At 36.7% G+C, this 18,052-nt stretch overlaps 1 protein-coding gene across 1 annotated transcript in view; it reads right to left on the bottom strand.

The window, feature by feature from the left end:
* The window catches only part of PLXDC2 (plexin domain containing 2), a 451,667-nt gene that overhangs the window by 71,506 nt on the left and 362,109 nt on the right, over nt 1-18,052 (bottom strand). The window contains exons 8-9 of the mRNA XM_014539380.1: nt 17,351-17,446; nt 17,050-17,131 (exon numbers count right to left, since the gene is read on the bottom strand). Of these exons, the coding sequence (XP_014394866.1) occupies nt 17,050-17,131; nt 17,351-17,446 (178 nt within the window). The remainder of the gene's footprint in view (nt 1-17,049; nt 17,132-17,350; nt 17,447-18,052) is intronic.

Consider the following 18,052-nt stretch of genomic DNA (forward strand, 5'->3'; position numbering starts at 1 on the left):
AAGATTATATTTATTTCTAACTATTTCTAAGAGGAAAATTAATTATTTTTGTAGCTTTTAGGATATCTATATATGTAAAAGCCCAGTGACCATAACAGCAGAATGACCAGAATGACTGAACAACCAATCACTATGATGTGCACTGACCACCAGGGGGCAGACGCTCAACACAGGGGCTGCCCCTGGTGGTCAGTGCACTCCCACTGGGAGAGTGCTGCTCAGCCAGAAGCCGGGTTCATGGCTGGCGAGCGCAGCTGCAGTGGCAGGAGCCTCTTCCAACTCTGCAGCAGCACTACCAAGCGGTGGCAGCAGGTGCAGTGGCTGGAATGAGCATGATATGCACGGCGCCTGGCCCCAGTTCAAGCTCCTCCTTGGCCACCTGCCACTTGTTGCACTGCTACCCTCCAGGGATCGGGCCTAAACCTGTAGTTGGACATCCCCTGAGGGGTCCTGGATTGTGAGAGGGTGCAGGCCGGACTGAGGAACGCACCCCCCCCCCGCGTGCATAAATTTCATGCACCTGCCTCTAGTATATTTATAAAATGAGTATTCCATTTAAAAACAATGCCAGTTTCTACCTAATTATACATGTAACTTCTGGAGTCCTGTCTCTGAGTAGCACACTCTTAAGAATTTGGGAACACAGTACACTGTAGTATCTTAGAAGAGAGAACTCCACTTTGCCACACTTGACTCGCTCTCCGAATTCAAGCACTGAGAGCAATGGAGTCTCTAGCCTTGACTTATTAATTAATAACTTGATTAATAATTTTCAACATGTTACTGGGGCACTGCCCCACCACCCCAAAATCTGTGTCATTGAATATAGGTATAATGGGAAAAAGAAAGATAAGGAAGTGGAGGCTATTGATAGTGTTCATTTGTAGTAATTGACATGTGTCCAATAACCATCAATGATATAATTCTCACCACAACCAGGAAATATTCCTCCCAATTATCCTCATTTGATACCACTGCAAAAACTTAAGGCCATATTATTCGGTGGAAAGAGCATGAGCTTTAAAATTGCACATGTAAAATGGGTTTCAATTCTTGATTCTGCTATCAATTGTGATCCATGGCAAGTTTTTATTGGAGATTAGTGGGTGGGATCTAAGGCAAGTTATATTGCAGATTCAGATTCAGCACAACGGAGATTGTAAAATCTATATTTGCTGAGCTTTAATAAGATTAAATGAGACAATATAGGTGATTGATATACTAAGTGCTCAATAAATGTAAGCTATGTTATATATTTTACCATCCATAATGTCTATCACAGGTTGAAAAGTGCTCATTGAAAACAAGACCTAATATATAACTGGAAATCTGTGTAATATCCTTACAGTCCTGACCAAGCTTCTTCAACCACAAAAGTTAGAATTATAAAATGAAGTGGAGAAATTTTCTCTTTCTGATAAATGAATTATTTCAGAATCTAAAAATTCCTTGCCAAGCATTTAACTTTACTGTCTTGGTAGAACAGAAGTAGGAGTTGAGTCTTCTGGGAAAAGAAAAAAAAAAAAGGAAAAGATTTTTCCTTATGCTTGTGACCCATTGAAATAGTCACAGATAAAACTACTGGAAATTTCAGAATTCCATATTTTGACACCCTCTCTTAAATTTCTTCATATTAATTGTAATGCTTAAATGGCACCTTTAAATGCTTAAAAGTGGACAGAAAGAGCAGTGGCTCTTACTTTGTTGTTGGCTCAGAAAATAGAACATAAAGTCTTCGGGGTTGAGGTGTGCCATGCCTCTGTAAAATGCTACCCTTTTACGAATAAATTTTTATTCCATGGTGCTCAGATTCATGGCGCCGGGACTTTCAGCATTGTCTGTCTTCCACAGGATCAACAATGCATGAGTCAACTCACCTCTGTTCTGCCAAGATAGTAAAGCTGGGCTCTGGCAGGAACAAGAAATCCCGTTAATGGAGGATTGTCTCTTCAAAAAACAGTTCTTTATTCTAATTTATTTACTATAAAAAGTTTCAGAATTTTACTTGGAATATTGAGATTTACAGAGAAATGAACAAAGATGGTGTTTCTAGTATCTCAGAGAACCCCTATCATGAAATTTTCTTATTCCTATTTTGACTCAGGAACATTTAGGAAAGGACTATAAGGGAATACAAAACACCATTATATTTGACCCCATCTCTTCAGGAGGAGTGACTGACAGAATGTTCCAGACAAATAAAGGTCTGTCTCTCATTGCTTAAGCGACAAAGTGCTTCCAATCACAGTGCATTTGGGTTCTTGCAAATGATCTGCAGAAAAAAATGGGTGGATTAAGAAGCTTAGTATTTTTTAACTGGGAAAACCTGCATTAATCCCATATTTTACAGCTCAATCCAGAGTTCAGGGTTTAGTTTTGCAGAGGCCTCAATGGCTGCTGTAGTGGGTGAGGAGGGAGTGGGAGTGAGAACGTGGCTGTGAATCCCCCCGCCTGTCCCTCCCCCGGGACTGTACCCAAGGAGATCTAGTTCTATCTGCTTTACATTTGCAGTTTCATGTAACAAAAATGTCTCCCCAGTTTAGGAAGAAAAAAATCTGTAAACCATTTTATTAAATCATTTGTGCACCTCATCTGATTAATTCATCTAGGCTTGTTATCATTATATTTTACAATGTGATTACGTCCTTCAGACAAGTAGTATGAGCTCACTTGACATGTAATAACATTGGCAGGGCCCTCTAAGAAGACCAACATCTTCTCCCTCTCTGCTTGTGCCTAGAAGATGCAATTTAAGGCATCATAATGCCAGATAACAGTGCCTGAGTGACTCTTACAATGACCAGCAGAACACTGTCTCTCTCTCTTTTTTTTATTAATATATCTTTATTCATTTCAGAGAGGAAGGGAGAGGGAAAGAGAGATAGAAACATCAATAATGAGAGAGAATCATTGCCTCCTGCACACCCTCTATTGGGGATCAAGTCCGCAACCCAAGTATGTGCCCTTGACCGAAATTGAACCTGGGGCCTTTCAGTCCGCAGGCTGATGCTCTATCCACTGAGCCAAATCAGCTAGGGCAGAACACTGTCTCTTAAAAGATATTTGCGATGATTTTTTGAGAATGCATTTCTGTATTTTTCAAGAGATATTACGTTTGTGATATAGCTTCTCTAAGATCCAGGTTAAATTAGAGTATCTTTCTATGCAGATGTGGTGGTCTGTATTTGCTTAACTTAATCATTCGAACTTGAAAATCATCATTCCATCTTATCAATTTATTTTGATCAAAGAACTGATGTTTCTGCATTCATAGCATCAGCTCATGGTAAGTTCAGCTTTATCTTTTAATGTCTAAGGATAAGCAAATTGATTTTGGTAGAAATACTTCCAAGACTTACAGAGTTTGTTGCAATGTTATACGAAATGATTTCCTTATTATTTAAAAAAATGCATTATGGAAATTTTGAAATAAACATATATTAGTTAAACTAGCCTCTTGAATACTAAGCTGCAATATCCATGCTTAAAAAATAATATGTATACGTTTAATGTATAGAAAGCTTTGTTTTATTTTAAAATTTTTGTTATTCTTTCTACATTACAAACCTGTGAGCTCACCTGGAAGGTCTGTTTCTAATCTGCAGCGGACTGAGGTCCTGATGGAGATTAATAACAATGTTTCAGTACATTCATTCCACTGAAGGAATGATTCTAGACATACAACAGTGCTCTGCCTCCTTATTTCCTTGCTTTATTCTATATCAGATTTGTCAGGCATATAAAATATCAAATTACTAAATGCTAATTCTATTAGAGTTTTATGCAGCTCATGTGTACAAATGTTCTACGTCTTATTAAAGGCAGCATAAAAGAAAGATTTTAAGAATTTGGGTATGAAGCAATTTTCTGCTTCATAAAATACAGTTAGTGTCAACTTATGCTAACAGAAACATTCTTGGTTATGTAGTATTTTTCTTCAGATTTGCTTTTAATGAAACTGACAGTATTTCAGAGCATATCCCCTTAACCCAGATAGAAATATATTTATAGCAAAAGCAATATAAGCATATGTGGAATGGATATGTAGACCTGAATTTTCATGTTACTCTTTCTTTCAGCTCACAAGACCCAATTTAACACCCTCAATTTTTTTTTTTACTATTCTTTACAAACACTATTATATCAGTATGACTTGATCATTCACTTATTGTCTAATGTTTCCTTAGGTGATGTTCATTAAAATTGTCTCATTTATTCCAATGTCACTGTTTACTTCATGAAACCTCTAAAAAATAGTCAATATTTTCTGCCAAAAGCATTTTTTATGAAAACATATTTTTGTTTCACTCCTCAACATATTTGTTATATGTTTTCATTTATCTGAAAAACATTTCCTGTAAAAGACCAGATAGTAAATATGTCAGGTTGTGGGCCATATGGTGTCTGTCACAGGAATTCCATTATAGAGAATAATTGAACTAATCTAGAAATTCTAGCACTGCCTGAAGTTTTAACCACAAAAGCGGTTAAAACTTAGACAATAGTTGGGTTCCCCAGAATGATGTTAGGGAGGGAGATCACTACACTTTTGAGAGAGAAAAAAATGGGATACTGGTCTGTCCTGAGAAAACTAAGCATGGCCTTGAGGGGATGAATCTAATTCTCACGCTACACAGACATTTCTATCCACAGATTCTGTGCTCGACGTCAGTAAGCTTTCCAGTCAAGTGTCCCAGTGTATTTATCACCTACCACGTATGTATTCTTGTTCACTTTGTTCTTTTAGACAATTTAGGTTTAAGCTTGCACACAAAATTTCAGTGTATTCTGAAGTATCTTATGCCCAGTCCTCAAGAATTGTTCTCTTTCTCATAAGCTGACTGCATGGGTCTGAAGGGGATTCTCTCAGATGTCTGTTTATGATCCATCTTTTGACATATGAGTAGAAAACAACACAGAGGCGAGTGATTGATACAGCACCTGTACAAAATAAAAATGTCTTTGTACACCATTTTTGCTGCATGTCATTTAATCCCCCCGCCCCCATGAGAATCCTATCTATGTGCTACTTTTATTAGTTTCTCCAATTCATGGTTTTTCTTTTTTCAAGAAGATTCTATCTTGCCAGCCATGCAGTTTCCATGAATATAACCTTAATGGTAACAAATAATTCAAATAAGTTTTGAATGGATGTTAATTTAAATAAACCAATAAAACCCTTTTAGTAGGCAAGGGAGTGGCCTCTTTCCTTTCTTGATGGATTGCTGACCAGCATATATGCGCACACTTGTTAAGCTGTAAGTGCTATAAGACGAGGCATAGAAGACTAATGAAGAATTTTCAACCCTAGCATTTATTTTGTTTTTCATCTTTCCAATCATCCATTGTTCAAAACCTTCTTATTTTAAATCCTGGCTCCACCAGTTACTAGTTTCATGACCTTGGCTAAGCTTCTCAACCTTCCTAATTCTCATTTACTTAATCTATAAAATAGGATCCTAACACTTGCCTCTTAATGCAATTGCAAGGACTGAATGAGATAATAGAATTAAAAGACTTCAGTGGGAGTAAAGTATTTTGTGCGATGCCTGGCGCATAAAAGGTAGCTATTATAAGTATTTCAATATCTCCATATGCAAGGCATCCTTCCCTTAAAACAACTATCATATCCTTTCTTTCAAAGCTCATGCAATATAGCAGCAGCAACAGGAAATTTGGACAAGCAAAAATACACCTGCGTGCTAGCGGAGTGCAGAGGAGAGAGAGATTAACTCTGATCAGGACACAGATCAATATAGAGGTCTTCTCTGGTGGTTGAAAGACATTATTTAGGAATATAAAATCTGTGTATTATTAGGAGAGCCTATCATTAGAAATGGCTGGAGCCAAGGTCATGTTCTTGGAGAGAATAGCTCCCCCTTGACTATGAATTATCATTGAAGGGCAAATTCAAGAGCTGAGGTAAAAGAAAAAGTGTCTCTCTAGGAAGGAGAAATAAATGTTTCACTAATTTCAATTCTGCCAATCCATTTTATATCCCAGAAAGGGAAAAACTGGATGCTAATCTTCATTCAAACAGAAAATCTTTATTTTTATCCTGGAATACCTTCTTTGTTTCTCCTAGTAACATATACCAGCTTGGTTAGATGGCCCTTAAGTTATATAAAATGACAGTTAGGTGTTCTTAGAACTAAAGAAATAACAGGATTATTTTATGCATTGCTAAATTACTGGATTTCTTGAACTTTTTCATGAATGACAATTCCTTTCATAAGGTTTCTTTAAAACTCTGGGCAGGCTTTTTAGTGGCTGTAACTCTGACTTAGGACTTGTCAGAAAATAAATTCTTTAGCATTTACAAATTTAATCAAAATCTTAAGTAGTATGTTCATATTAAGAAATATGCAATAGTTGCCCTAGCTGGTTTGGCTCAGTGGATAGAGCATCAGCCTGTGGACTGTAGGGTCCTGGGTTCGATTCCAGGCAAGGGTACATGCCAGGGTTGTGGGCTCGATCCCCATTAGGGGGAGTGCAGGAGGCAGCCGATCAAAGATTCTCTCTCATCATTGATGTTTCCATCTCTCTCTCCCTCACCCTTCCTCTCTGAAATCAATAAAAATATATTTAAAAAAGAAATATGCAATAGTCATATTTCATCTTTTCTTAGAGATAGATTTTAGCAGAAAGTAAAAAGAATCTGAAGCTATCCCAATGACATTTGTATTTTCTTACATAAATATTAATCAATAAATATTGCTTGAGTATGAACATATTGTATTTTGAATGTCTTTCTATATTTTTGATATTAGAATCCCAGCAAAACAAATAATTAAACCATAAACTACTTTTATTAAATGTTCTCTTTTATTTATTACAATGTCAGTCTTTTTCAAAATAAGACAGTTAACCTGAGATTTTTTAATACTTACTACTCATATTATTTCTTTTATAGAATCCAACTAAATTTTTATTTCCTTGTCCTTTAAGTATCACATTTTTTCATAATAATTTAGCACCTACTGTTTTTAAATTGAACAAATTCAATTTTATTCTTGGACAATTAACTTTTAATTATTTCCAAGGGAATCTACTATTAGTATAAGCAAGCTAAGGGAATGGAATATTTAATATAGCACTAAAATGCTTCATTTTTAGGGAATTATATATGTTTGTTGGATTGCATTTATTGAAAATTCCGGTTTTATAAATTATAACTATATTAAATGTGGCTACCACAGCTGGTTAACACTTAAGCAAAATTTTACAATCATTTGGATAATCTTGAAATAGCAGCTATAAAAAGTGGTGATGCTAAATAATTCTACAGATTTTATCTTTACTTTGCCAAGTGGTGCTCAAAGGAAAGCAAACCCAGCATTCCGAGACTGGGAACATCAGACTACTTAGAAGAATGCCTTGGTGTTTCAGGTGGTACTTTGTTATCAGGACACTTGGCTCAAGCATCTGTGGCTGTAGAGTTTGGAAAAAAGAATGCTGGTTCCTAGTCTGAATTCACAGCTGTCCTGACTGATGGCCAGTGGCCACAAGGAAACAGATAAAAATGTAAAGTAGTCAGACAGATGGAAAGACTGACAGGCAGATAGACAGATAAAAACACACAGTTCAATACCACTTATAATTAATTTATTTTTAAAAAATATATTTTTAGTGATTTGAGAGAGAGAGAGAAAGAGAGAAGGAGGGAGGGAAACATTAATCAGCTGTCTCCTGCACCCACCCAACGGAGGACCTAACCTGAAACCTGGGCATGTGCCCTGACCGCGAATAGAAATGGCCCTTTAGATGCATGGGATGACGCTCAACCAACTGAACACACGGGCCAGGGCTCGATATTATTTTTTAAAAAGAAAAGAATTACATGTGTTTTATATTCAAAAGGCTAGGAAATCAAGCGCCAGCTTTCCAGAGGAAAGAGATGTCGCCTATATTTTCAGCATTGATCATTTTCTAAAGTTCTTTAACAGTAGAATTTTCTAAAAGAGTTACTCATATTTCCCTAATATACAGTAACATATATACTTATTTCTTTCAATTCACCGCATAAGCATAGATGTCAAAAACAATGATCTTGGCTGTATGGTATTTCTAGAAGCAACTTAGTCCCTTTAGAAAAATGAATTTCCACTTTGGTAGCAGTCATTTAACAAAAAGTCATAAATCAAAGATATTCCAAAAACTTTAATTACCAAACAATGTTCTAAAATCTTCTGATTTATTTATTACATATACAAAGACTTCTTGCTTTCTTTTATTAAGTCCTATTTCATTAACATCAAATAGATTTTTAACAGCAAAATTTTTTTTCTTTAGATGTTTTTTCTATAGTATTTCTCTATCCCAAAGTACCAATAAGTGTTTGCACTAATGTTGGCAGGATTACTGCAAGCTGGTAGGACGCTTAGCCCGTACGTGCAAGCTTAGCATTTATTTCCATTGTGGTCTTCTCAGGACACAGGATCCCCTGAAGAGGTTTATTAAAAAGTTAAATTCCTGGGCTCCACTCTGGACCTCCTGAATCTGACTCTCTTGGCGAGCTGCAGAGAAATCTGCATTTTAAGAAGCTCCTGTGGCAATTCTTAACTGTTAATATTTGAGGACTCCAAAAGCTGGGGCCATTCAGATTTCAAGAAAATAAAAATCAAATATATTTAAAGACATGCATTTCACATTTCAGAGTATAGAGTCAAAGAGCTTTAATTTGTTTGTTCAAGATTAGTCAGTAAATTGTTGGCTGTGCCACTAGTTTTTAGACATCCAGTCTATTCCACCTCAGACAACAAAACATGACCTCCTCTCTAGTTGTGTCCCATATGCACCCCCTCTTGGGATCAAACCAGCAACCTGGTTTAACAACAACAAATAAACAAACAAACAAACAAATAAATAAATAAATAAATAAATAAATAAATGTGTTGTATCTAATATTTTATCAAGGACATACTTTCTATCAAAGACACAAAAATAGATTTTGTTGGACTTATAAGTAGCTTCATATTTTGCACTTAAACCTGACATTCAATTAATATATGAATATTTTTCCTATCAAAATATTACTAATCAGTAATTCTGATAAGTAAATGGAAGTAATTTCAACTTGAAAAAAGGTCGGCATATTGGAACATCAATCAATAAAAGTTTATTTAAAAATTTTAAATGTGATGAGTTCTCAATGTCTATCTGAAAGTAGGTGATTTTCAAGCAGAACTTTATGTTAGCCCAAACCACTGAAATAAGCCTAAGGTTATAATTAGTTTTGGATCAGGGCTCCTACTAGATTTCTTAAATGGCTTCTATTTGATTATTAAGCCTGGACTTCAGATCCTATTACCAAAGCCAATAGATTTCCTTATATGAAAAGATCATGTTAATGAAGTACAAATAACTTCAAATATGATGTCAAAAGGGTTACAGGCTATGGCTTTGTCTGGGATATAAAAGGTATATTTAAGCAATTGCAATTATACTGACTCTAAGTATTGACTTACCTTAATTAAAAAAATTACAGCCTTGGGCATATATTCCAAGAACATATGATTTGTCATTCAATAGTTGTGGGTTTCTGATCATCACCTTTCAATCTCAGAATCTTGAGACTAAACTAAGACTTACATCTAAATCAGACCAGCAGAATGCTTTCCACGGCCCTTTAAGGATTACAGTGGAGGTGCACCTTAGTTGAGGGCTAGATATTGAGGTAAGTAGATGAAAATCATACTGTGACAAAATATGCTTGAAATTCCCTTAGTACAGCCCTCTCAGGAACATGACACCCTGTCTTTTGATAAAACGAGTTCCTTCTGCAATGTCAGAATGGACTGTGGGGTTTGGGGTTGACCCTCCATGAAGTTGTTGGTATGAAAAATACCCACTGTGTCTTTAAACACTAGAGTCAAACTGAATACTGTAAAATGTGCCACTATTAAGGAGTACACATGAACAAGACCAAAGGAGGAAAGTATATTTAAGTCTCATTGTTGTTTTTCAGGAGCAAAAGATTACTGATTGGGGATCAGCTGCACTATTTAAATTTTCTCTCCCCATTTCTCTCTCCTCCCAAACTTACATAGCTTAATTTCTGTAAGCTAAATACACATACAATGATATGCATACATTCTAATTTTAAAATCTAGCAGTGATTATATAAAAAGGATTTCTATGTTAATTAATTTAGGTTTATGATACATTTCCTATTATTAATGAATTATTATTAGCCAGTATTTGACTTACGCATTTTCAAAATTTAAAAAATATGTCACATGTGATACTTTCTATTTCTCTTGTTGTTACAGCAAAGAAATCCAATTCATTCACTGGAAAACAACAGTCAGTGCCATGGTGGCTCAATGAAATGCAATTGAAATAACAGGTTGAAAAAAATGTACAGCAGTTGTTTGGAAACATCTTTCCCTCCTCCCATATTCCTTCTAAAGTAAATATGTCATAGGACTATTCTATAAATAGAGGTATTTACCATTAGTAGGGGTTTGACAATTGTATTTATTCTTTTAATGGGAAGAAAAATAGAATGTATTTATTCCCAAATTTTTACTCATACCAGTCTTATTACTTTGATTGGATCTAGGTAAATATAAGGTGGAAAAGGCACCAAGAGTCTAACTCCCCAGTGTTCAACATGCCTAATTATAAATGTTGAACTTTTATACCAGGCATCAGCTTGGTTCTTTCTTTAGGCATTTGGTTAACATTGACAAAGCCAATGTCAGTAATTACAATTCTCAGGAAAATAGAAACTTCTGGCCTCAATTAGCTGCATAATTCAGTCCAACTTGTATATGCTGGATTCCTATAGTATCCCAGACACTGTGTTGGGTGCTGTGGAGGACACTAAAATAAGTAAGACTGCATTTCTATCCTTTGAAGAATTTATGTTCTCTTATTTCTTCTTGATGCCTCCTTTTATCTTCAAATCCATGTGGCAAAAATTCAAGTCATACGAACGAGACTTATTGAAAAGTAATACTCATTCTCATGCCTGTTCCAGCTCACTATAGTTTCCCCAAAGACAAACACTGTCATCATTCTCATATGTATCTTTTCTCTGTTGATAGAAACATCATGCCTGTAATGGAAAATCAGCACCACCCACAGTATGCCATGCCATGAGCTAGTTCCTGGATTCTCTCTTAGTTTCAATGTACACTCCTTTCATGGATGATCTCCTTTAGTTCCATGAATTTAAATATAGTTTATATATCTGAACCTCTATACATAACTGTTCCTGGAATTTTCGACTTATCTATCCCCATCTACTCAACATTTCCACTTAAAACCTGCTAGGTATCTCAAACTGAACATGTCCCTAACCAAACTCTATTTCTCCCTGCCCTAGTCTCTATCTCTTGTGTCATCTTACCTAGGCTCAAAAAACAAGTGCCAGCATCTACCAAATTGCTCAAACCAAAAACTAGGGAGTATCCTTGATTCTTATCTTTTTTCTCCATTCACTTCTAATCCATTAGTAAGTAACTTGTCTCCTTTCAAAAGACACCTCATATTAATTCATTTCTCCTGATTCCCTATAAGTATAATCCTTGTTTAGGTTTTAATCATACCTCCTGTAGACTATTGCACACACTTTTTATTCTTTGCCTTTTAATTCTTAACCCCCTAAAAAAACACAGAAAACCCCCCAAAAAACCCAAACCCAGAAAAACAATAAAAGAGCCATGGCCAGTTTGGCTCAGTGGACAGAGTAGACCTGAGGACTGAAGGTTTGATTCCAGTCAAGGGCACGTACTTCGGTTGCAGGCTCGATCTGATCCCTGGTCCTAATTAGGGTGCGTGCTGGAGGCAACCAGTCGATGTATCTCTATCAGAACGATGTTTCTTTCTTGTCTCTCCCCCTCCCTTTCACTCTCTCTCAAAAAAATAGTCAATGAAAAAATATCTTTGGGTGAGGATTAACAAAACAAACAAACAAACCTTGAGTGCATGCATGTGCGTGCACACACACACACATACACACACAAAACCAAGCAAACAACAAAAACACAGACACAATTTTCCTTGGAGCAGCCAGAGTTGCATTTTAAAAATATAATGAAATCACATCATGCCTCTGCTTAGGTTCTTCTATAATCTAAAGTGTTCCTATCACCCTGATAATAAAACCTTTGCTGACTTCAAAGCTGTTTATATCTGATTAGGGGCCCAGTGCACAAATCTGTGCACTTTGAAAGGAACTGTAGGCCATGAGGCTGTGGTGGGCACAGGGGAGGGTCTCGGCTCATCCTCTGTGTCCCTGCATGGCCCCTGGTCCCCTGTCTGCTGGCAGCCCCACTCCTGCCACTGCAGCTCCCACATGCTGAGGGCACCTGGCCCCAACTGCACCCACCGATGGCATGGAGTGATTGGGGCCAGCGCCAACAATGGGTGAGAGCAGGGCTGGTGCTGTCAGTGGGTGCAAGCAGTGGCTGCTGCCCCGATTGCCCCTCAGGAGCAGGGAGAGGTGGGGAAGCCCTCAGGAGCTATAGGGACCAGCAGCTGCCGCTCACACCCGCTGAGAGCAGAGCAATTGGGACCGGCGCTTGGTGCCGGCAGCAGGTGCGAGCGGTGGGAAGGACTGCAGCATGAGGGAGCAAAGAATTTTCAGTAACCACCAGAGGTGGCCCCGATGACAGCGACCAGTGCCCCACCTTGGTCTGGTGCCCCCCGCTCACCTGCTCCACCATTCCACCACAGCCAACACTCGCCATGTTCTGTGCTCTGCCATCTGTTGCCAACGCCCGCCATGTTCCGCACATGCCCCCTGGTGTTAGCGCACATCATAGTGACCGATTGTTCAGTTGTTCTGCTGTTCGGTCTATTTGCATATTAGCCTTTTATTATATAGGATACTTTGCTATTTTCTGATCTCATCTGATACCATTCATGCTCAACCCTCAATGTTCCTAACTCACTGCACCTTTTTCTTTTCTTCCAGATCAAGCCTGAACCCATTGCAGGACCATTGCACTTGGCAGTCCCTTTGAAACACTCTGCCTTCACCTTAGTGTAGCTAGTTCCCTATCATTCAGATCTAAGTTTAATTTTCATTTCCTCCAAGAAGCCTTTCCTGGCCACTCAGTTGAAAGCAACTACTGGCTCTTTTACATTCAATAGCTCACTCATCATCAATTGACATTTTTGTTTAATTATTAATTCATTTGTTTTCCAGCTTAATAAGCTAAACTCTAAGGCCCTATGAGAGCTTTGGCTCTGATTAATATCTGGTTATTGTTATAACTACCTCGATGTTTAGACTAGTGTGGAAAGCATTCAGTAACTTTTTAAGTAAGTGAATGAGTGAATGACTATTTTAAGAACCAAAATACATTTTCAATTTAAAAATAAACTTTTGGAGGATGATGGCTGATGAAACCAAGGTCTCTCAAAAAAGTCAAGGTTGCTTAGCATGATCCCAACAAGTAAACTGTTATTCTTATCAATTTTGCTATATTGTCCATTACATTGCCCTGCTTACTTTTTTGCCATAATACTCATCCTTACTAAGTATATTTTTCTGCATATCTATTTGCTTAAAATCTATCTCCCAATACCACAAACATAAGCTTTGAGGGAAGTGTTTTTTTTCTTGTTTGCTCATCGCTGAATCTACAATCTAGGATTGTAACTCCAACATAGAGACACTAAAATTGTTTTGTTAAATGAGTGAAGATATAAGGTGTAATTGAAAGTGGTTGATTCAGGTCCTCTCAATTTGCAGTGAATAAATAAAAGCATCCTTACCTAGAAGTAGTGGGCCATCTATTCTAGGTAAACACTTTTGATGGTGTTCTGTGTATGTCCCTATGACCCAGTTTCCTTTGTACTTTGGGTAAGCCATTACAAACATTCTACCTTAGTTTTTTGCTCCCTGAAGAATAAGAATTAAAGGAAATAAACAAACCAATTGAACTTATCTTCTTAAAGCAAGCCCATCTTAAGAGTTTCAGTAATCACTATCAACTGATTATTATTCAGGGATAAATGAGAACAAAGGAGAATATAAGAAGGATGAAAGGAAAATCTGTGAGGCATCTTTTGTGCTGCTAAGGATAAGACCTCTCTTGTTTATATGAATTTGTTAATAAAAGCTCTAAAGACTGGGGAAATGCTTCCAGGCAGCAAAAGCCAAGTTTTGAAGCTCACAGGTCAAAGGAGATATTAATAAAAGGCAGTGGGGAAATTAAGTTAAACAAAGGTGCAATGAGCCATAGTTAAACCAATTAATTAGGCACGTTTTATTTTGTATATAACTGGGTTGCTGAAGAACTAAAAATAAATCCTAGATTTTAAACCAGAGTTTGGTATTCAAGAAAACATTAAGTGGTAACATGCAGAAAACTCATACCTTTTTTTTTAGTAGTGTTATTTGATGAGTTCCTTCCTCATTCATATGCTTCACCAGGGACCTTTGTTTTTTACTATTATTTGTTAAAAAAACTATGCTTTCAATAACATACAATAGTCTTAAGTTTTGCTTGAGTCTCTTCTGCATTCTTTTATGCCTATAAAACCTTTATCACTTTTGTGCAATATCAATTATAAAAAATATTGATTTTTCAGCAGTATGTCTACCATTTCTCAGGCTGTGAAGAAGATTAACTTGTACCTGACGCCTCACAGGTGTGAGGCAGAACCGGTCAGATGTCAAAACCACAGACAGGGGCGTCACACCGATTAAGCTTCAGTTCTGAACTTAACACTTAAGAGCAATGAGATCCTGCACAGATAACTTAGCTTCAGTTTCCTCCACTGTAAAAATGTTGTACAAGTTAAATACATTTGCAAATTCCTTGGCACAATGACTGGCAGAGAAATATCTCAATTCAATGAAATTATTAATAGTACAGAGCAGTTTCCAATTTGTGGATGTCATCTTATTGCCAAAATTGCTTGTTTGGAACTTTAAACATATATTTCCACCAACAGGATGTTTCAAAACCATAATGAAATGGTTAGCAGAATGTAGGTTTAAAGATGAATGTCCCAAACCTTCAATTACCAAAACATTATTTCAGTCCAGAATTGTCCTAATAGTACTCTGGCTGGGTGGCAATCTTGACCTGGTTTTTCCTTGACTTTCCTGGTTTCCGCATTGCAAGCCCCTCATCCTGGGAAGCCCTTTAATCCCAGGTAAATCTAATCATGATTTCTTCACTTGGGACCGAATCACCATTCATTCATTCATTGACTCATTCATCTATTTTTCTGCAGCACCAGGTACATTCTTAGGTGCTGTAGGTAAAAGGGCAAAACATGCTTAATAAACCCAGAGCCCATGAAGGAGACTGACGAATGAACAGCTAAATGCTAATGATGAAAGTGTGTCCAGGATGCCAGGGAGACACAGGGGCCATTTCACACAAACTTGTGGTTTAGGGAGACTTCTCAGAGGAGCTGATCACTAAACTGGAATTTGAATTAGATACACACCCCAAACCAGAGATTTCTACTTCATTCTTTAGGGCATTTTTCATGTCTGAGCTCAGCATTACTTAAATATGCATATTAAAATGCCATCTCTTTAGATTCACTTTGGTCATTATCTAAACAGATTTGGAATAATTTCTAACATGCATATAATTTTTGTGAAATGTCATCAAAATATAAATATAAATAGCCACACACCCTTGATTTTATAGCAGTTCTTTCCACTCTGGAGATGCAGCTAGTTAAAATCTACTCTTAAGAACGCTAATTGCCTGCTTGCTTTTTCATTATTTGAAATCCATTGCCCAAAGGAAATTATTGGAACAACATGTTAAATTGAAAACAAAACATAAATTATAATAAATAATATGGTTCTATCCAGAATAATGTAGTGGTTGCCCCAAAGTTAGCAAGTTAAACATGTTTCCTAAAGCTTGTTATCAAGGAACTGGCATTCTACTCTTTATACTCCGATAACTTTTAAAATATTCCTGAACATGCCTCTATCATAACAGCAAATGCTGCAGCAAGATGATAAGACAGAGACAGCTGACAGCAGAACACTCTGAGGCCACAGGCACTGACTAACAGCTTGAGGATTCGGTTCTCCACCTGGAGGGAGAAGCAGATTTATCACAGACTCTGAAGGTGAGAGGGGGACTTACTCTCACACAGACTAGACCTTACGCTCCGTGGGGGGCAGGGACCACGTCTGTGTTATTCATTGATGCTTTCCCAGTGCTGGGGACAAAATTCATGCACAAATGGTTGAGTAAATACCAAAACATGTGTAAAGGTCTTCACTCTGTATTTCTAACAAATGATCATTCAGAATCTTCTAAGCTCTAAGGACTGAAAAATCCTCTTTACCATGCATGACAATCATAACCCTCTTTGACAAGTGAGGCAGCTTAAGTTTCAAAGTCAATCAGTTACAGCACAGACCAAAGCCGCCCATTCTATTGTGAAGGCCAGTTGGTGTCACTCTCTTCCTCACCCTCAGACTACGTGTCTCAAACTGGCTAGTAACCTTTGAGATATTTACAGTATTTTCCAAAAATATTCATGTTCTTGAGAATAAATTCTCCTTGTCATAGTAAAGATATCTAATATCATGCCTTCTGTAGAATATGGACCAAAAGCATCCATTTAAAGACTTTTCAATTGCAACCATCACCTATCTTCAGCCCCATAGTTCTACGTGTCTCAAACTGGCTAGTAACCTTTGAGATAGTTACAGTATGTTCTAAAAATATTCATGAGCTTGAGAATAAATTCTCCTGTCATAGTAAAGATATCTAATGCCATGCCTTCTGTAGAATATGGACCAAAAGCATCAATTTGAAGATTTTTCAATTGCAACCATCACCTATCTTCAGCCCCATAGAGATTACAAATGTATGTCAGATAACAACCTTATTGACATGATGATTCTTGATAATTTTGAGCAACCAGGTAAAGGAAAAAACTTCCATGTGTAAGCATTTTTTTAATGCTTTTTGGTCATGGCATTTTTAAAATACACACACACACTTGATAATCAACACACCTGGCACATTTAAAATTTAATGAAAGAGCAGAAGCAGCAAGTCTTTTTAAAATTCAAAATTTTTTGGTATTATTCTTGTTTACCTTTGAAGTTTACTACACCAACTGCAGTTGAAGCCAATCTGGGAGGACACACAGGGGCCACAACCATTGAACTGGAGGCACGCTAGGAAACAGGAGAGAATGCAGTCATCCAGACTAGTTGGGAGGATGGAGAAATCAACAACAATGATGGCTCAGTCAAAATAAAAACAAACCACCCATCCTGTATTCATGCAAGATGCCTGTCCATGCCAAGTACCATGTTATTATTATTGGCGAACAGACCAGATCATCAAACTTGCAAATCATTTTCCCACCTAGTTGTGTTCAGATGTTAACTTACTAGGTAATGGGGTCATCTCCACAGCTGAAATGTTGGTAATTTTTGACATTTGTAACTCTACTCGGTGGTATTCATAAATTGTTCTTCTTCGAACATCTATAAAAACAAAAATGGGGGAAATCAACTTTCCACATTTCTTTACCTATAAAACAAGTGTTTTAATAATGAATGTAGAATTATATACTTTTACCTGGTGCAGTTTTAAAAATAAAGATTTAAAATAGCAATCTCTCTGAAGAGATTGATTATTAAAAACCAAAACAAAACAAAATAAAAAAACAACCTAAAAATTATGTCCCCATGTATTCAGAAGTCTTTTTATCAGTAAAGTTAAAAATGATGATTAGGGTCTCAGATATCTCATGTTGATAGCTGGGTTCCAACTCGTTGTCACCCAGAGCTTACCTAAGACAATTTCTTGATAGATTTATTTATTTTGAAATATTTTAACATATGAAGTCAAGGGGGTAAGAAAACAGACAACATTTGACTGAAACTAATGCTAAAGTAAGTCCTTTAGGAATAGATAGAACTTAAAATTTTTTTCACAGCCTAAATGAAGTTGTTTTTTGCCAAAATAAGAGTCTTAGTGCTTTAAGGATTTAGAATAAATTCCTTTAATGAAAGGAAAAATTGAACTTAAATCATTATAAAATCAGTATTGCTCTTTATTAAATATACAGTATCACATCTAAGAAAGGT

The sequence above is a fragment of the Myotis brandtii genome, unplaced genomic scaffold (genome assembly GCF_000412655.1).
Source record: "Myotis brandtii unplaced genomic scaffold, ASM41265v1 scaffold215, whole genome shotgun sequence".
NCBI lineage: Eukaryota > Metazoa > Chordata > Mammalia > Chiroptera > Vespertilionidae > Myotis > Myotis brandtii.